General features: G+C 33.7%; 1 protein-coding gene across 1 annotated transcript; it reads right to left on the bottom strand.

Annotated features, from left to right (window-relative positions):
- Positions 1–16,939: 16,939 nt before the first annotated feature.
- LOC126698489 (benzyl alcohol O-benzoyltransferase-like) lies at positions 16,940–20,995 on the bottom strand. Its single transcript, XM_050395756.1, has 2 exons — positions 20,462–20,995; positions 16,940–17,999 (listed from the first exon to the last, which is right to left on the bottom strand). Exons 1-2 carry the CDS (start codon positions 20,906–20,908, stop codon positions 17,073–17,075), a joined length of 1,374 nt encoding a protein of 457 aa, XP_050251713.1. The 5' UTR covers positions 20,909–20,995; the 3' UTR covers positions 16,940–17,072.
- Between the last annotated feature and the right edge of the window lie 299 nt (positions 20,996–21,294).

Here is a 21,294-nt window from a genome sequence, read left to right as displayed (position 1 = left end):
CAACCTCTGATATGTTGCCCCTGTGTTCTTCAAACCAAATGGCATCACCTTATAACAGAATAAGCCTTGACTGGTGACAAAGGATGTCTTTTCTTGGTCAACCTCGTCCATCCTTATCTGATTGTACTCCGAAAAGGCATCCATGAAGCTAAGCAACTTGTGGCTCGCAGTTGAGTCTACCAACTGGTCAATGCGTGGTAGGATAACTATCCTTGGGGCAAGCCTTATTCAGATTAGTGAAATCTATGCACACTCTCCACTTGCCATTTGCCTTTTTGACCATTACTACATTGGCCAACCAATTCGGGTAGTACACTTCACGAATAAACTTCGCCACCATCAACTTTTGAACCTCGTCTTTGATTGCACCATCTCTTTCAGGGGCAAACACCCTCTTCTTTTGCCGCACAGGCTTGGAGGAAGGACATACATTCAAACGGTGGGTAATGACACCAAGGTCTATACCCGGCATATCCTCGTGACTCCACGCAAACACATCAGTGTTTTTCTTCAGAAACTGGACGAGGCCCTTTTTAATCCTCTCCTCTAAATCTGCTCCAACCCTAGTACACCTCTCAAGGTTATCTTCATCCAAGGAAATATTTTCCAATGCTTCAGTAGGCTCTGCTACATCCTTCTTTTCTTCAATATTCATGGCTTGAACTTGTTCATCCATGGCCAACATGGCCAAGTAACATTCTCTTGCTGCTAGTTGGTCCCCTTGTACCTACCCTACTCCGTGTTCTGTTGGAAACTTGATTGATAAGTGGTAAGTAGAGGTAACAGCTTTCCAACTATTCAAAGTTGGTCTTCCTATTATAGCGTTGTAGGAGGATGGACAATCTACCACAAGGAAGTTCACATCCTTGGCGATTTGTCGTGGGTATGCCCCCACTACCACAGATAAGGAAATAGTACCCATTGGTTGCACCTTCATCCTACCAAAACCTACTAGGGGGGAGTTTACTGGACGGAGCTGGTCTTATCCTAATCTCATCTGCTGAAAAGCTGGATAATACAAAATGTCTGCCGAGCTTCCGTTGTCCACAAGCACTCTTCTAGTTGTGTAGTCCGCAATTCATAAGGAGATGACGAGAGCATCATCATAAGGGTGATGAATTCTCTCAGGGACTTCGTTTGTGAATGTGATGGCTTGCTCGTTCGTGGACCTTGCTCTCGGTGATCGTCCAGAAAGTTAGACGTTTTGTACTACCTTCAGGTATGCTTTTTTGGACTTGAACGACTGGCCAGTTGAACTTCCCCCTATAATGACTCTTATTTCTATGAGTGGTGGTTGTGATGATTCTTCCATCTTCCTTTTCTGTTTCTCGTCCCTGTGGTCTCGTCCAAGGAAACCCCTCAATTTCCCTTGCCTTATAAGATTTTCAATTTGTTGTTTTAAATCGAAACACTCGTCTGTATCATGATCATGATCCTTATGGAAGCGACAATACCCGTTCCTATTGCGCTTGTTGGGATCCCCATTCATTTTCTCTGGCCATTTCAAGGAAGGATCATCCTTGATTTGCATAAAGACTTGCTCAAGTGGGGCATTCAAAAGGGTATATTACTGGTTCCGTGCTGATGGGTCTGGCTTCTTACTATCTCGGTCTCTCCTTTCTTCCGTCCGTCCCTTCTTTGGACGAGTACCTTACTCGGGATGGCGACTGGATTTGCGTCCATTCTTTCAGACCTCTTCCTCTTCTTAGCAATGATCGCGTCTTCTGCATTCATAAAATTTTGAGCCGAATGGACGACTTCGGCCATGGACTGGGGCTCCTTTTCATAGAGTTTATGTATAAACAGATCCGAATTCACCCCATTATGGAAGGCCGCCAATAGGGGCTTATTATCTGCTTCGTCCACACTCAAGGCTTCTCTGTTGAAACGGGTGATGAATGACCGAAGGCTCTCGTTCTCCCCCTGCTCTATTGTCAACAAACTGGACGAGGAATGCTTGTGCCTTTGCCCCCTAATGAAATTGTTAACAGACAACTTGCTCAATTCTTCAAAAGAACTTACTGAATATGGGGGTATTTTGCTGAACCAAACTCACGCCGGACCCTTAAGGGTGGTAGGGAAGGCTTTGCACATTATCTCGTCAGGCACCCCTTGAAGATGCATGGTGGTCTTGAAAGTGGCTATGTGATCAAATGGGTCACGTGTTCCATCGTACGAATCCAGAGAAGGCAACTTGAACTTTGATGGTAGAGGGTGACCGTTGATGAAAGCCGTAAAGGGGGAATCAGTTTTGTGAACCAAATCTTCTATCGGATTCGCCCTCCTCATATTCTCTTTCATTTCCTCCATAACTCTCTTCATTTGGTCCATTTCTTCCTTCAAATATGGTACCATTCGTGAAGTGGTGCCTCTGAACTGACTTCCAATTTCGGTACTCTCTCTACCTCCATGACTCTGTGTCTGTCCTCCTTCTTCACGTTCTTCACGTGTCTACCTCCTTATATTAATCTCCATTCTTAACTCTTGGTTTTGGCGAGTCAACTCCGCCATAGCGTCTGCCATAGATTGTGCATGTTGGACAGATGATGTCTGCATGACCGGTGCAGATTGGCGATCGCGATGAGGGTTGTTGCTTCCCTGATGGCCTGGGCCAGTAACCCTCGATCTAGTCTGAACCATCAACCCTTTGTCATGGAGAAGTAAACTGTAAAACAATCTCTTCCCACAGACAGCGCCAACTGATAGTTCCTTGGATATCAGTAGGTTGACAAGTCTCGAACGATGATGATCTTTGGGCTATTTCCTGTAAAACAAGAATGCTGGATCAGAGGAGACCGGTGGGGACCAGCCAAAAGTCCTCCGATGATGAAATTAGTTACTTTTTTCTCTTTGTAAGGAAGGAGTATTTTCTTTAAATAAAATTGACTAAATGTCTTACCCTTCATCGGAGAATTCTTATATAGTGTGTGGAGAACGGTTATCTGTTTAATAACTGTTCCCAATGTCAAGGAGTCCAGAGAATTGGGGGTAACTTCCATAACCGCTATGGAAGTTACCTAGGTGGGACGGGCCGTTCCATGATGAACTCGTCCATCTTTTATTGGAGACGGACAAGATCATCTTGGACGGCTTGCCCTTTGCCCGAATGATGATGGGTAAGATTCCCATGGGATCTCGTCCATCCGAAGACGGACGAGGTTAGCTAGGACGCTTGGAACGATCACTTCGCCTGTGGCTTGTCATAGCTTGTCTTTCCTTGGACGAGACATATGGACGAGTTATGAAGTTGGATGTTTTTTGTGACACCATCAAGTTCTACGTGTAGTAGCAATAAGATGTTAGTGGTCTAAGTCTTATTGTAAACTTCAATTCTTTCTAGTGGATTTGCTTTTTACCTTAAGGATAGTTAGGTTAAATCCTCCTTAGGTTTTTTACCAGTCTGGTTTTCCTTGGTGATTATATCATTATGTTCTTTATATTTTCCGCTGCTTTACATTATATGACTTTATTGTTTTAACCTAAATCTGAATAATAAACCTAAGTATTCACTTGGTTAATTAATTAGGTTAAACAATCTAGTTTACAGGGATCTAAAACCTAACAAGTGGTATCATAACAAGTTAGCCCTTGATTTAGGTTATTATACCTATAGTTGATCTTTGATCCCTGTGATCATGGATAATTTTAAGTGTCTTACTATTTTTTATTGTGATAATTTGAATAAAAACGACACTATTGTTTCAATTGATCTTTTTGAGGCTTGTGAAAGGAATTTGCATTATTTCAATCTTTCTCAGAAGATTGGTGTAATCCCTTAAATACACTCTGCTTCTTATAGATTTTCACCTACAAAGCCGAAGACTCGTGCCATATGGGTGAGAAAAAATTCTCTAAGGTGAGTGTTGCTGACTTGTCCCTGATTTAATTCTTTCAATTATTTGTGGACATGTTTACTTTTAGTCGCGCTATATGGGTGAGAAAAAATTCTCTAAGGTGAGTGTTGCTGACTTGTCCTTGATTTAATTCTTTCAATTATTTGTGGACATGTTTACTTATAGTTTTTGGCTGTTTTATTTTCTTAGGTTGTTTTGATGATTCAAAAATCCAAAAACATTGAAAATTTTCAAAAAGACAAAAATATTTTATTTTGTGTCTTGTTTTACTTGTTTTGAGGATTACATGAGTTATAATATCTCTCTCTTGATTTAGAACATGCTTGACATTGTGGAGAAACTTGAATAGTATGTGTTATATAAGTGCTAAGCTAATTCTAATTTTGTGTGAGTATGTACTAGTTTGTACATGTACTCAAGGGTTAATAAAGAAATTGATATTTCTTGTTTGTGTACCCTCTATAGCTTAGTTAAGCATTATCATGCATTGCATTTGCATTTTTATCATTTAGCATAATGTGTGCTTTTAGTTTTTTTCACGTCCCAAACCTAATACCCAAATTTGTGACCATGACGGCATGTTAATATCAAGCCTAAACTTGGTAGTAACAAGAACCAACTAAACTTTTACAAAACTTTTCCTCTTTCTTTTCATTCTTGTTTCTTTACTTCTTGATATAACTTTTCACTTGATATTTAAAGCAACTACATTGTACTTCAAAGAATAACATAATCCACTAGTTGCTCACTAAATTTCACATAATACATCTTTTAATACTTTAAGGTACACAACTTTCATTAGATCCTAAAATGCACAATACTACAAAGCTAAACATCAAATACTAATTTGGGATCTATACATTTAAACTAAAACCAACTCTTTCCAAAACTCGACTAAGGCTCCCTGTGCACCAAACTAAAATCTGTTGACTAAAAAATTGGAAGGGGTGAGTTACACAGCTCAGTAAAAGTACGATACATAAGAATTTAATAAGAATGCATGTAAATCAAATCATTTCATTTTATAAATGTTCAGATAGGAGAACATCTTTTTATGCATAGTATTTTATACTATTTATAATAATAATTTATACGCTCTTCGTAGGAAAATAATTGTTCTCCCTTTTCTTATCAAAATAATATTAACAAAACCTTTATGATATTTTTTTTTATTTCTTACGAAGTCACCAAATATAATATTGATTGTTTAGAATCATACACACACACACACACACACACACACATATACATACATACATATATATATATATATATATATATATATTCTCGTTACAAAATAATAATTTTAACTTAAATCAGATAATTGGTAACTTTGTCTTAAACTAAAAACATCTTGACTAATAAGAAAACATTTCTTTATAAACTCCTTCTTGTAAAATATTATAACTTTCATAGTTATAAAACTTAACGTTTCATAAAGAACGGATATCTGATAACTTTTTAACATAAATTTGTACTTTCATCAGAAACTTTATCTTTATAGAATACTAAAATATTTTCATTAGATTCTTTATCTTTAAGGCTGTGTTTGTTTTGGCTTCAAATCACTTCCGGAAATGCTTTTCCATAAATGCGGGTGTTTGGTTGTGCCTGGAAAATAAATTTTCTATAAAATATTTTCAGTTGACCGTGTGTTTTAATGGCTTTGACTCGGAAATTGGTTTCAGTCAAAATTTTCACTTCAAACCATTTCTAAACTCATATGCAGAGAGAGAGAGAGAGAGAGAGAGCCTAGATCACGCCTTCGACTTCATCGACGAACCCAGAGCCCAAATCATGCCACGAACCATTTCCACTCCTCACACAACAAGGTCTGAGCTCTCTCACAGCAACGCACTCCTCAGACCAAGCTCCAGTCCGATGACCCACACTCCACTGGTCTTGTCGATCGCAGCACCGTGCCAATTGTACCAAATTGCACCGGTCTCGTCAATCGCAGCACCACGCTGATCGCACCAGTCTCGTCGATCGCAACACCGCGCTGATCGCACAGCGCCGATCAAGCAAAGATCGACTCCAACGCCGCTCAATCTCGCCTTCGCCGTGCAATCTCGCCTTCACCTCTGCCGCGCAATCTCGCCTCTAAATCGAACCCAGTCGCCTCTCTCTCTTCCTTCTTCTCTCAATTTGACCGGATTTGATGAATTTTTTTTCTGGGTTTTGTTTCTTTTGTGGGTCTGTTTGGTTGGTGGGAATATGTGAGTGTGGAATTGGGTTGAATTGGATTACTCTTACTTTCCCATTTGATGCAGTGGACTGGTTAATCAAATTTTCTCTTCTCTTGTTTTTTCTATTTTGGTTGCAAAGCTTGATTTTTCATAAAACGGAAAGCATTTTCCATAAAATGTTTGAACGAACCAAACACCAGAATTGATTTTCCGTAAAACGAATTCCGAGGCAGCCAAACAACCTGAATACATTTTCCTTTCTCGAAAATAGCATTTCTGGAAAATATTTATTTTCCGAAAAATATTTTACATGAACCAAACACAGCCTAAAGCACAACAGAACTTTAGAAACTTTTATCTTTAAAGAATAGCTTTTCTTTTTATCATAAACTTCTTCTTTTCATGAGAGTTTTCAACTTTTCATAATGCATTTAAGCAAAATCATTATCTCATGATCAATAACATAATATAGCTGTTCATAACATATTAGTTAGTCCATATCTGATAAGTCTGTACTTATTTGGGAGGCTTCTAGCATCACTATGCTAGGCATCTAGCATTCCTCACAATACCAGGTATTCCCAGGATCACATTATAATACATATCTTCAATCATAAGGATAGGTTGAAATCCTCCACAAGTTGGCCGTTACCAATAAGGGCGGGTACAGCAAAGCCAATCCCACTTTTAATAGCTAATCAAATAACATTTTCCATGAAAAGCCAATAATTTAACCTCTATTGGCCGAGTTCAAATCACTAGAGGACATAACCCAAAAATATTTCATACTTATATATCATACTGACATTTATAGTTTGCATAACATTTCATAATAAAAACATTTCCATTGTTTTATTTAAACATCATGTTCATGGAATTAGTAATATTATCAATATGCTTAAATCATATACATAAGGTTTCGAGAACTCACAAACATACCTTTGTCTAAAACATGATTATATGTCATATCTCTAATAAAAAATCTTTTAATGCATAATATACTTTAAAATAACCTCATGATTTACCAAATGTTCATATAACTTATCCCTTACTTGAAAGTAGAGGAACTGAAAGCCTATAGTCGAAGGAGCTTAGAATTGGGAACTGGTAACACCTAAACCAAATATCAAAACTTATTACTATCAATTATTCCTTATCATAAACTTACACATTCATCTCAAAACCTATATCTTAAAACCAAGAAAATCCTAATCCCACCTCAACAAGATTCCCACAAACATATTGTGCACACATCAACAAATGATGTACCAAACTAAAGAAAAACTTCATTTTCATATTTATATCATATCTCTAGAGGAGCCAACTTCATTTCAAAATGTGCTTGAGATTAGGGCAATAATGCATGCATAAATATAAAATCCTTTAAGCATGGTCATGTAACCATATACATTCATGTGGTAACATACAACACGTTGAACAAGACAGCAACATGAAAAAGTAGTAGAATGGTTTAGAATCTCTCCTTTGAGTACTAAATCTTAAACCAAGTTATACAAAATTCATCTAAGATCCATACATACCAAATGATAAGTATATTAATTTATATCTCAAAAAATTCACTCTAACTTTAAAAATTAAATTCTCGTCAGAGTTATCATTTACTGTTTACTGCTTATTTCAGCAGCATATGCCTCATTTGTAAAATACAAATGAGCTATCTAAACACATCCAATCTTAATGCAATTGTACAGAGACACTCCTCTGGATGTCTAGTAAATAAAATATCAATTTTAGAGTCAAAACACAAAGTTATGATTTATTAAAAATCATAAAAGACAACATGCTCAAATCTGTCCTGACGGAATTTCATGCAACTTATAAATTAAACCATTATTTTTATATTAATTCAAATGCTATGAACCACTTCTATTACAACCATATGTATCTTAGATTTCATATGAAATATCCCTAACATCCAAATTCATTGAATACAATTTAATACATAATTTATCATGCGTAAATACAGAATTTGTCACAGTGACAGTTTTGCAACATTTTCTTATAAATTCACAAACAATTATCAAACAATGGTATTTTCATATGATCTCCAAAAAACCTTTTACCCATAGCTGTCCTAGAAAAATACATGATTTATGATGACTAAACAGGTTAAACAATGAGTGCAACTCTTAACAAGCTTTAATTACTGAATCAACTATACATTCAGCACCTCAATTAGCAATTCTATAAAGTTAATCTAACTATTTTACTCATTTTAACACTTACCCATAACAGATTTTATCCTAGTCTATCATCTAGGAGCACATGTAAGCATAAACAATGACTCACTTCATATTCAGGCAAATAAAAAATCTCTAGAATCCAACACACCCATATACAAAATCATATAACCATCACTTAAGTTTAAATAGACAATAGATAAAAGAATTATATTTTCTCCTTACCCTAGGCATGGTTCATGGAGTGATAGAGCTAGAATCACTCTAGTTTTAAAGTGAGAACAAAAATTTGAGAAGAATTGAAAGAAACTTTTTTCCTTACTATTGGAGTTGAGAGCTTTTCTTTCTTTTGGTGTTGGATCGTAGGCATGAAAAAAGGAGAGAGTTTCTTGAGTCTTTTAGTTTCTTTGAAAAAGTTAAAGAAGAGATAAGGTGCTGCCAATAAGAACAAAGAAAGAAGAAAACAAAGGAGTAAAGAAAGAAGGACCAAGGAAGTTTTTGGTGCAGCCAAGAAGTTAAGGAAAATATCTTGGGTGGGGCATTGTATGCTAAGGGGAAAATGGGCTGATTACTCACCCTTACCACCCCTCCATAACCTTATGTTCTAGATAGGCCCAAATAATAAAATAACTTTGCACATAAACCCTTACCTTTATATACTTAATTAAACACCAACAACTATATATTTAATAACTTAATCACTTAATATAGTTTTGTACATACTTAGTATATATTTATAATACAATTAGTCATTCAATTATTTATAGTCTTTACAATTCTTATTTAATGGCATTATAAAATGATATGTTTATAAAATACTCTTATATTAATTTTAGAAAGTAAGTGACTCAAGATAATAATTAATCACTTGAACAAATAGGCTAACTATAAAATTGGGTTGGGGTGTTACAATTTTGGTCATAATTTTTTTTTTTTTTTGAAATCAAAAAGATTTTTATTTCTTTTGTATTACACATCATAAATGTGTAGTTAAGATTAGCTTATAAAAATTACATTTCATGCTTGTATGCTAAGGGGAAAATGGGCTGATTACTCACTCTTACCACTTTTCAAAATATACTTACCACCCCTCCATAACCTTATGTTCTAGATAGGCCCAAATAATAAAATAACTTTGCACATAAACCCTTACCTTTATATACTTAATTAAACACCAACAACTATATATTTAATAACTTAATCACTTAATATAGTTTTGTACATACTTAGTATATATTTATAATACAATTAGTCATTCAATTATTTATAATCTTTACAATTCTTATTTAATGGCATTATAAAATGATATTTTTATAAAATACTCTTATATTAATTTTAGAAAGTAAGTGACTCAAGATAATAATTAATCACTTGAACACATAGGCTAACTATAAAATTGGGTTGGGGTGTTACAATTTTGGTCATAATTTTTTTTTTTTTTTTTTGAAATCAAAAAGATTTTTATTTCTTTTGTATTACACATCATAAATGTGTAGTTAAGGTTAGCTTATAAAATCACATGCTTTTGATTTTGTAGTCATATGCTTTTGATTGTAAGGACTAAAAAATCCTAAGAGAAAGACATAAATAACCATCTCACCACTGTTTACTAGCCAATCATGAACACTTTAGTGCATATCATAAGATTTTATACTCAAGAAAGTGTAGCACATGCACAAAAAGAAAATAAGGTGTAACCTTTAAAAAAAAAAAATTTGCATTCAATAAGGCAAAAAAAAAAAATATATATATATATATATGCATGATTGCAAGCTTATTTTCTAGAAGATGTAAGAGTTATATGATGTAATTCTTTAGGTGATAGTCACTTTTAAATTTATGTGATGAATAATGTAGAAATTATGCCTGATTACTATCTACAAATCACCCCACATGTATCTCATGCTTTTACTAGTTGCACACACTTCACAGGTTATTCTTTGCTAAGATTTGTATATGAAATTGTGTGTGAATCTAGTTTGGCCATCCAAGATTATATATTTTATGATTTTGAAACAAAATATGTTCAAGGGTTGAAAATTTAGGGGTAAGAGTTTGAAAATCTTTGTTCTGAAGTTTTGGGTTGAAAACTCATGTTTTTGAAAAACATTTAAACACATTCTCATGCATTTCATTCATGAAATTCTTTGGTTTAAGTAGTTTCTGCATAATCTTCTGCAGTTTTTCAAAAATTCAAATTTCCAGAATTTCGATCGATTGAATGTGATTTTTGACCGATCGAAAATCCCTTGATTTTTAATCATTGCTCTCGACCTGGCTCGATTGCTATTCGATTGGTACCAGATTAATTGAATATGTTTTTTTAAGTTTTGGATTGATCGAATTTGTTTTTTGATCAATCGAAAATTTCCAGGTTTTTGAATCTTGCTTCTGCTTGACTCGATTGGTATTCGATTGATGCTCGACCGATCGAAACTGAAAAATTTTCAGTTTCTAAGTTTTTGACCAAAAATTTTTTTCATGCATCAATTATGTTTAGAATTCACATGCATTGCATTGTTTTCTGTATCCATTTTGCAGTTTTGCAATTATATCTCTCATTTTTTTCACAAATAACATGCATATACTTTGCTAAATTGGGTACTCAACTTGATTTAAAAATTAATTGATTAATTTTTGAGTTATGTACTTTTTAGTATATGCTATTTTTATGTGTGACCTGAAGAAAATATTTTTCTTAAGAGATATGATGAATAATCAATGTGCAAATATTTTCTCTTAAACACATTGCATGCATATATTTATGGGTCACATAGTGTCAAGCTTGCATTTATTGAAAGAGAGAATATTTTTTTTAAGTGTGTCCTCAACTTATGTTTCTTTTAGTTTTTCCACACTTCCTAAATTTTTCCCAAAACATGTTTTGTTTTTCTATTTTTATAGGGGGAGAAAAGTTTTTTTAACCTTTGTTGTTCTTAGAGGGAGTTGTTGCTCTTCATAGGGGGAGTTGTCTCTATTCTTTGTAGAGGTGGATTCATTTGTTTCCTTGATTCTTTATTTTCTCTTGACTTTTGTTGCATATGTTTTATGTTTACTATTTGTTTGAGTTGTCTTTGTCAATACGTGACAAAAAGGTAGAGAAATAGATAAAATGTGGGAATCTTGTTTAAAAAGGTTTTTAAAATGTTTTGTTTAAGGGGAGATAAAATTGTTTTTGAAAGGGGGAGAATATAAAAACTTTTTGATGTATCTAACTTAGGGGGAGAGTTAGAATTTACTTTTGTTTTTAATTATATTTTGTTTCATATTATTGTTTATATGTCTTTCTTTCCACACATGCAGTGATGTGTTCTTTTGAGTGTTTTAGGAAAGACAAGTACTATCTGATCAAGACCTTCTACCTCTTCTTGCAACTTCTAGGTTAGGAGTCTTAGATTGAGATTTGTGATGTATTTGGACATTTTATTGTATTGGGTTGTTCTTGTATTTGAGCATTTCATTTTGTTTGTAAGTTTTGTCACAAATTGCTAAAGGAAGAGATTGTTAGGTTCTAAAAGTTTATAACAATTGGCAAATCGTGAATACAAACTTGTCTAGATATAGATCCTAGAGTCTATAGGTATTATTAGACAATGTTTTAGCTGATTCAAGTCACAAACAGGAGAGTTTGTGTTAATAAACCTGTGAGTGAGATCTCAAAGTCACAAGTGTGGGTGCTTGTGTTGCAAAGGCCAAGGAAAGAAGTACCCGTGGATTCAAAGCTATCATGAGGTCATGGTAATAAGTTCTACGTGTAGTAGCAATAGGATATTAGTGGTCTAAGTCTTATTGTAAACTTCAATTTTTTCTAGTGAATTAGTTTTTTATCTTGAAGATAGTTAGGTTAAATTCTCCCCAAGTTTTTTACCTGTTTGGTTTTCCTAATTAATCATATCATTGTGTTCTTTATATTTTCACTGCTTTACATAATATGACTTTATTATTTTAACTTATATCTGAATAATAAACCTAAATATTCACTTAGTTAATTAATTAGGTTAAACAATTTAGTTTACAGGGATCTAAAACCTAACAATATATATAATAGCGGTAAATTCAAAATGGTACACCGGTATTAACCAGTATCGAAATATCTCGTTCTTTTGGCCAAACTAGTATGGCCTTCAGTACGAGATTGACTCCCTTGGTTATGAGAGATTGTGTATAATTTAAAACAATGATGGAAATAACTACTGCGCACCATTGGCGTGATAGTCATTTCACAAATATAAGTGTTTGTGAAATGTGAGGGGTAATTGTTGGTTAAGATAGTTTAACCCCAGTTAATTAAATCAGTTACCTAAGTTGATTAATTAGGTTCAATTACATGCAAATCGTGGAGGCACCAACAAATCACCAAAAATATTAAATGCAGCAGAAAATAAATTTGACACGGTGCTATGTTGACAAATGAAAAAAACCTCACAATGCAAAAACCTCACTAGGCGATTTTAAGGTCACACTCCTAAGAATCTACTAATCAATAATCAAGCGGTTACAAGGATAAGGAATCTTACCAACTACCTTTGGCCTATCCTGAAATAACAACCTACAATTGAATATTTCCTCCAATATTCAATTAGACTTGATCTTGTAGTAGCCTTCTTTCTCTTGATGCACAAACCTCCAATTTGTGATTAACCCTTTGCACAGATCCCAAGTACGTGACTAATTCCAGTAACTTGAACAAATATTATTGACTGCAAAGTTTTTCACTTCATCAACAATGAAGATTTGGAAGTACTCGGTTACAAAATCCTATGGCGTACAAATTAAATGTAGTAGCTTCACACAGAGAATATTAGTCTCTTGGTCTCTGTATCTGTGTTTGACGGCCTTTAAAATAAACTTTATATATTACTAGGGCTGCGAGAAAAAAAACCTCCAAACAAATACACAAGACTGGGCTGAATTTCAGATCTGGAAATTCTGAAATCATAATTCTCAATAGATCGAACTGCTGTTGAGCTATCTATCTAGCTTTACATTAAGTTTCGATAGCAGGCATTTGATTCATCGAGACTTAATGAACTCATTTTCTTCATTTGTTTCTTGGACCAATCTTCATGTCTTTAATACTTGACTTGAACAACATGTTTCTTGAAGTACTAAACTCATTTTAGATCTATCCAATAACAAGTAAAGTACATTTTGTCAAAGAATTAGCTAATTACACAAAATAAGACCCTAACAGCAATGATCAATCATCAAAGTTCAAGTCTTTAAAAATGAGTTTCACATACACATAGGTTATACTAGAGTAGTATTCTACCTAAGATAAAATTTAAAAAATGATGGAAATCAATGTAGTTTTAGTAAGCCTCATGAGAGATTGGTTCAATTTTCCCATATACAATAATATTAAATTAGAATCTTTGAGTTAGTCGTATAAACATTTGAAAATCTATATTTTCTTATACATAAAGATTCTAATGTATATTTTAAAATTTGGTGTTTAAAATTACAAACAACGTAAATATATGTTAGTTTAAATTAATTAAAATAATATTCCTAACCTTTTATAATAAAAAAAAAATTAAAATTAATAAATCAACCCTACACAAAATAAATTGTAATTAAATTAAATCTTCTTTATTTTAAAAATAAATTCTAATTATCAAATATAATAATTTCATTGGACATTCTCATGAATTGAATATAATAAATTATAGTAATAATATAAACTAAAAATGGAGAGGACCATGTTTCAGGTTTGATAAGGGAAACAACATCTAGATTATCGTTTCACCATATATATATTAAACTTAGGGTCCGTTTGGATTGAGAGAAGAGGGAAGGGGAGTGGAGGGGAATAGAGTAGAGTTGGCTGAAGTAGGCTAAATTCTACTACATTCTACTCTACCCCATCTTCCCCCCCCCCCCCCCCCCCAAATCTAAACGGACCATAAATAAGGTGTTTTGGTAGGGTATTGTATACTTGAACTCCCAACCACTACGAGTGACACATTTTATATAAGAGAGCCACCTGCTGGTCCTAATGTAACATTTCATAGATTTGTTTCTATTGCCATTTATCTTGAATATTTTATATTATAAATTATTGGTTTAACAATAAATTTAGTCCTTAACCTTTGTTACATGTTTCAAAATGATCTTCATCATTTGAAATGTTTCATTTTAGTCTTTTTATTTATAAACATGTCATTTTATCACACTGATTTGGCAGGATTAACAGATTTCTTGTACCTTCGATCCACAAATTATGCTTGCCAACGAGAATTTGGACATTACTATCGTACATGGACACCTAATTTATTTTGGCAAAGACTAAAAGACGAGTTATTTTGTATCTTTTGCCAACAATATGGAATTTCAAATTTTCATGCAATAAAAATAAGGTCATCACATTTTTCACAGTGATGATATGTTTTATTGTAATTGGTACATAATAAAAATAGTGTTAATGATAGATTCAAATAAAGACCCAACAATTTTTCACAAAAGACCATATAAGAAGTTGGGAAAAAAAATTCTCATGAAAAATGTGATTCCTAGTATCTGTTTGGATACAGGTTTCTCTGTTCACGTTTGCACATTTTACTCTCTTTTTTTTTTTTTTTTTTGGGCATGCGTTTCAGGAGCAAATAACACTATTACGGCTACTGTTCATGAACAATAGCCGTAATATTTGACTTTCAGCACATCAATGGGTACCGTGTACTATTCATAGGACCCATAAATCTCACTTTTCAGCAACTTTTTCATTAAAAATTGGTCATACAGGTACTATTCACACATATAAAAATTATTTTGCTACAGTATTTTCAGTTTTCAATTTTATCAAAATAAGTTATATCTAAACAGACCCCTAATATTTCTTAATTTACTTGTTTGTATGTTGAAATTGATGCTTAGGGGGTGTTTGGTTTAGGAATTTTATCACCCAGTTCTTACTTTTCATCACTCAATTCTCAAATTTCATGGGCCCCACTTTAAGGATGCTAGTTTGGTTCAATTTTTTATCTCAATTCTCATGACTCCTTACTCAAAAAAGTGAGTTAGAGTCATGAAAACTAAAAACAACTTTTAGAAGTTTTCAAAAACTGAAAATTGAGTTATGGAATTATTCCAAACAGGCCCTTAAGAAATAGAGAATTCATTAAAATCATCAAATTAAAAAAGAACACAGTCTACCCTCCTTTATTAGGGAAACTATGGTTTAAATTCCTACCCTATATTATTGTATTATCAAAAAAGATGTACAATATTATGCATTAATATTGGAGAAAACGTACTTCTAAATGGAGTGAGTTACTTCAAAGAAACAAACAAATTTGCGGATGGGGCTAAGGGGAAGTTGCCATCGCCAGCAAGAAGACTTTGTCTTCCACCTCTTGAATCTCGTTTATTTTTATCGTCTTTTGACTTTTCAAATATGTACCATATAGACTGAATCATATGCTTTAATTTCCACGTGCAAAAGAAGGAAGAACAAAAATCAAGTATGTTTTTCACATGGAAAACGAGGGACAAACAAACTTAAAAAAATCACACATTTTTTTTTCTTCCACAAGGAAACTATCAAACTCTGGCAGGAGTTAGTGTTATAGTTCCGCTGTAGAGTACTCTTACAAATATGCCGTCTTTAAACTTATGGGGGCGTCACAGACTCAAAGCCCATAGTTAAATATCAAGGGCAGGAAATCATAGGGGTTGAAATTACATTATTCCAATTAATGCAAAATCCATTGTTAACAAATTCCATTTCATTATTTTTTATTGTGCGCAGGTGTGTTACTCTTTTTGCAGGAACATGCATGGTCATTTCATTCTTTTTTATAGTCTTCGAAGATTTATTATAATAATATGAATCATGTACCAATGTATTATATTCAATATTCGAATTTTTTATGGAATTATTGTAATATATATATATGGGCAAATGGCTGTTTATTTATTAAAAAAAAGGACATAGAGAACGTGGTATTTGTTTTGGTCGTCTTTGTTTAGTATCTTTTTGTCCTACTATACAATATTGCCACCCAATTCTCTCTCTCTCTCTCTCTCTGCATGAATGAAAACGCTTATTTATTAATTGCACATGAATTTGTTGATGATAATGGATAGAAAGAGCAGAGTTCTTAAACTTATGTACTTCCAAAAAGAATTGCTAAAAATGATAAAATTTAAAGTGATGATGAATGCCATAGGAATAGGATACTGTTTTCTAGCTTTGGAATTGCCCAAAAAAGAGACTTGATTCAGTAATCTGTGGTAGTTGTTTTAATTTTAGGAAATAAAGTTTGCAGTAAGCATAAATGAATGCAATCACAAAGTGAGAAAGTGCAAATATTCTATCTTTGCCATCAATGGTTTTAACTGATTGCATAAGTCCTTTTGGAAGTCTTATTAGTGATGATAATCAATTAGTACTACATCGTCACACGTTGATTTTTAATGCGTGTGGGAGAAACTACGAATTAGTGGCATGGTGAACACTTTAAATGGGTAATTGAAATTTTCCAAGTTAAGTCTCTTTCATATATTTCATATGGATCGATTCATGAGATTGAATTTAAATAATTTGATATATAGACCATCTCGATTTGTATTTCACTTTGAAATATTATATTGTTGTCACCTTATTTGTCCACAATAACTTTAGTGCCAAATTTGCAATAAAAGAAAAAAAAATCACAATTTGCAATAAAAGAAAAGAAATTGTTTTTCTCCATTTAAACCGGAAACCACAATCACTTTTATTAATTTATTAATTTTTACAAAGGAGCCCAACACACACATTGAGTCTCTCTCTCTCTCTCTCTCTCTCACATGCACAACAAGCAATGATAAATTGGATTTACATTTTACAGGCTAGAGACAATAAACTTGGAATTGTCAATCTCTGGCTGGCCCTTCAATAATCCATCCAACTCCTTTACGAATATTTCCATAGCTGGAGCTGGCAAGCAAATTGGGACAACAATCCCATCTTCTCCCATATTGTTCTTGAATGGAATTAAAAAGCTAGCCACACCAGGAATAGCCCCAACCCCACCTTTGGCTGCCCCACCATAAACCGGTTTGCCCCACCCAAAATCCACATCTTTAAACCCGGCACGTGTCAAATCTGACACAAGGTAGGCCCTCACCACAGTGAAGTGGGGCCTACCCCTAATCACCATCGTATCAGCCACCGATCGCATGTACTCCTCATTTACCTCGTTCTTTGCTTTCTTTACCAATTCCAAAGCGTAACTCAATGGATTTTTACATAGTTTCTCAGTAGTTGTAACTGCCACTGGAAATGCAAAGCCATTACCGTAATAACCGGTTGGTAAAGGAGGGTTAAATTTCGAACGTGCGTCAACTATGCAAATAATGCGGACCTCCTCGTTCGGGTCGGGTTGGATAGCTATGGTGCGACAACGCCATAGACAAGCTGTGAGTAACTCAAATGTGGAGCATTTGCTTAGGTGGTGTGGCACAAATTTACGGAGTGCAGAAACTTCGGTGGGTCCAAAGAAGAAGGACTTGTGCGACATGTCGTCGAGAGGAATAAGTGTGCCCTTTGTGTCAGCAACTTCGTCGTATTCACGGTGCGCGAATGTTACACGCGGTGGGTCACGCGCGTCAAGGAGACGTCTTTGCCATACTGGTAAAATGGATGGGGAGCTTGCACCACGCGCTATCTCGCCCACAGCGCTCATGAATTGGACTAATCCGGCTGCATCGCTCATTGTGTGGTTGAGACGTAGGGCGAAGATGAAACCACCGCACTTAAGGCGCGTCACCTGTGAATTCAAAGCAGCACAACAACATTATTGAAAGAGACATGTAGGATGAAACCACGCACCTGAGGCGCGTCACGAATCGATTCAAATCAGTAGAGTAGCATTATTGAAAAAGACATGTAGGGTACATAATTCATTTTGAATGCTAATGATTTGTCTTTGGATGAAAAGTATGTCCATTCCACTTTTTTGAAGCGCTCTGCTCACAGCCATGGATCACGAATGATTTTTATTGACTTTGTGGAAAAATATTAAGTTAGTTTTGGACTTTTCCAATCATTAGACCAGGACTGAGAATAATGAGAAGGAATATATACATATATATATATATATATATATATATTTTTTTTTTTGAAAACAAAGGAATATATATTAAAATGTAAAATAAATGAACAAAACAAAAACATAAATTAAGAATATATAGATCAGATAGATTTTAACATTTGGCTTATCCATTTTTATCTTGCATGTTGAGTATTAAAATTTAATTAATATAGATTTCTTTTGACAGATATAAAACAAATTTATATAATATGAACATTATTTTAAGCATGTAATATATTGCAACAGGTGTGTGCAAAAGTCAGACAATGGTAGGTATGTATGAATATAATAATTTTCGGTATATATATATAAATAATTATAGTACCACACACTTTTACAAACGTTTTAACATAACTATTTTATGTGGTAAACTGTGAATGTTGGACAAAAAATAATAGCAAGTCCATATAATAGCAACGGATAGTCAATTATAGTTATCCATATAAAACAATTGTGACAAGATGTGTGATACTAGAATTATTAGAATGTATATTCCATTATATGAGATCCAAATGTTATGGAAAAAAAGTGCCTACACCAAATATCCAAATGCAAGATGCCTTCTTATGAAAGAGACATAAACCTATCGACTTAATAATATAATAATACCTTGATAAATATAAAAATAAAAAATAAAAATGCGTGCACACCAAAATATTCTATAACAAAGACTCATAAGCCAGACAAAGACCCATAAGCCAGTCACAGAGCCCAATTATTAGGTCTTTTTGGTAGAGCATTTTAAATATTAATTTTCAGTTTTTAAATAATATTACACATTTTTTTTACCTATACGTATTTCAAAAAACTACAAACAACACTACTCAAACTCTTCTACCAAATAAGCTATCACTTTGGTATCACTTTGGTAGTGCATCCACAAATTTAGAGTTGGATATATATATATATATATATATATATATATTTTTTGGGCTGAGTAGGATTTAGATGAAAATTGTCTTCTAAACACAACCTCAGACCATATGTTAGGTTGTGATAACAAGTTTATAAAATCAACTACGAATTGTGTTGTGTGGCTAATTATCTGATAGTGATTGGATTATTAATCGGAATCCTTTCCTAATTCTATTCCATCTCTGATTAATTTCCAAGACTATGACTGGGTCGAAACATACCACTTAATGGGCCACTACTCAGTCCAACTGCTTTCAAATTAGATTATGCAAAACAAATAAGATGAGACCTGTCGGATTTTTTATTTTATTTATTTATTTATTTATTTTTTAATACATTTGGTACATGATGTGAACATGTCAAAAAAAAAAAAAAAAAAATCTTATGCTTCTATCTTTATGAGTAACTGTTATATGTATATGTATCACATGAGGTGCGTTTTATGATTATTGTTTGTAGGATCCATCTTATGTGATAATTATGTTGTATACCATCTTTACACAAAATAATAAATCATGTTAAACCTGTTGAAAACAAATACTTCAAGCTTAATAATTAAATTTCTAGAAAGGAGTTTTTTTTTTTTTTTTTTAGTTTTTTGTTTAAATTAATTTTTTTGTCTGTTTTGTCTTTTAGAAAATAAGCTAATTTATTTTTTTTAAATCTATTTTTCTTTTAGACAAAACTATTCTTTAGGTAATCCTCTTAAAATTCAATTATGTGGCTACTTAATTAAATATACACTTCTATTCCATTAAAAAATGCCATACAGCTGAATTTTAAGATGAGAATATAAGGAATAACTCCTAATTATATCTCAGTTTTGTCATTTTTGTTTTACCGTTAACAAATAAAGAATCAGCAAAACCATGCTTCCCAAAATGGTACATGTGTTTAAAAATTGGAAATTATTATTTGAAAACATGTGTAGAAATACGTGTGGATGAAAAACTGTGTGAAAATACGTGTAATATTGATTAAAAACTAAAAATTATTATTTGAAAACACAAACCAAACACCCTCTAAATATTGCAACTTAATAAAAAAGTCATTTTAAAAATTTGTAACTAAGGAAATTCACTCAATAATTTATAGTAATTTTGTGCAATGCTACGGCTACATAAATGTATACCATTTTTACCGCAACTCATCACAAAAATTTTGTATATTGATGCCGTTTTAAAAATTTTTAAAATCTTACGAGTCTTTAACCAAATTTGTACCTGAATAAGCAATAATGGGCAATTAAGGACCTCTCCAGAGCCAGGAACATCAAAAAGGAGCTCCTCCCAGCATGGAAATGGTGGTTGAAGTGCATCACCAAACTGTTCAAGTGTAACATCAGCATCGGCCTCAATAAACACGATACCCTCACCAGTACATTCTACTACAAGCTTTCGGCCAGGTCCTTCCCTAAGCCTACCAGCAAGTGGGTAGTAAAACACGAGTGTTTTTGCAAGTGCTTCTCTAATGACTCTCACAGGGTCTCTGCCTTGCATTAAGGGATCATATTTATAGAACTGTATGACTGGGATTTGAAATCGAAGACCCTCTTGGTCATCAATATCAGAAAGTTGTTTGAATTCATGTGGTGTGGGCTTAGCAGGAGCAACCAGTTCTGGTTTGCACCTTCTTACTGTAAACACTAGAGAGGTGGCTGGTGGCGCCATGCCAAGAAGAAAGGGTGGGTTTGATGAGAGTACCAAGAATAATAGGGAGGTTTTAGTTTTAGTGATTGTTGCTGTTTGTAGTGTAATTTATAGCAAAAAGTGAAACAAAGGATGGCCTACACTGCATGCTTCACCTTTTTATTTATTATTTTTTTTTTTTTGGTTTCGATGTTGGTGCGGACTATTCTATCATGGTAGTTGAGTGAGAAAGTGCTTTGTAATTTAAAGTGAGAAAAAGGAAGTGCTGCGAATAATTGAGATTTTTTGTTTCTCGCTGCCCTGCTATGACCGAATTGACTCAATAATTGGACTTGACTAATGGGCGAACATAGCTTATGGCTCAAACACTGGTCACAAGGCTCACAACAACCAACTGCTTGGCCAAC

The sequence above is a fragment of the Quercus robur genome, chromosome 9, assembly GCF_932294415.1.
Source record: "Quercus robur chromosome 9, dhQueRobu3.1, whole genome shotgun sequence".
Taxonomy (NCBI): domain Eukaryota; kingdom Viridiplantae; phylum Streptophyta; class Magnoliopsida; order Fagales; family Fagaceae; genus Quercus; species Quercus robur.
Note: the sequence above shows the minus strand (reverse complement) of the source record. Positions and strands in the feature narration are given on the sequence as shown.

Bases quoted from the DNA above. Each gene is read 5' to 3' on its own strand.
- LOC126698489 (XM_050395756.1), bottom strand. From the start codon at position 20,908: ATGGCGCCACCAGCCACCTCTCTAGTGTTTACAGTAAGAAGGTGCAAA. The intron at 18,000-20,461 runs GTACAAATTTGG...TTGAATTCACAG, and splicing joins GCCCATTATTGCTTATTCAG to GTGACGCGCCTTAAGTGCGG.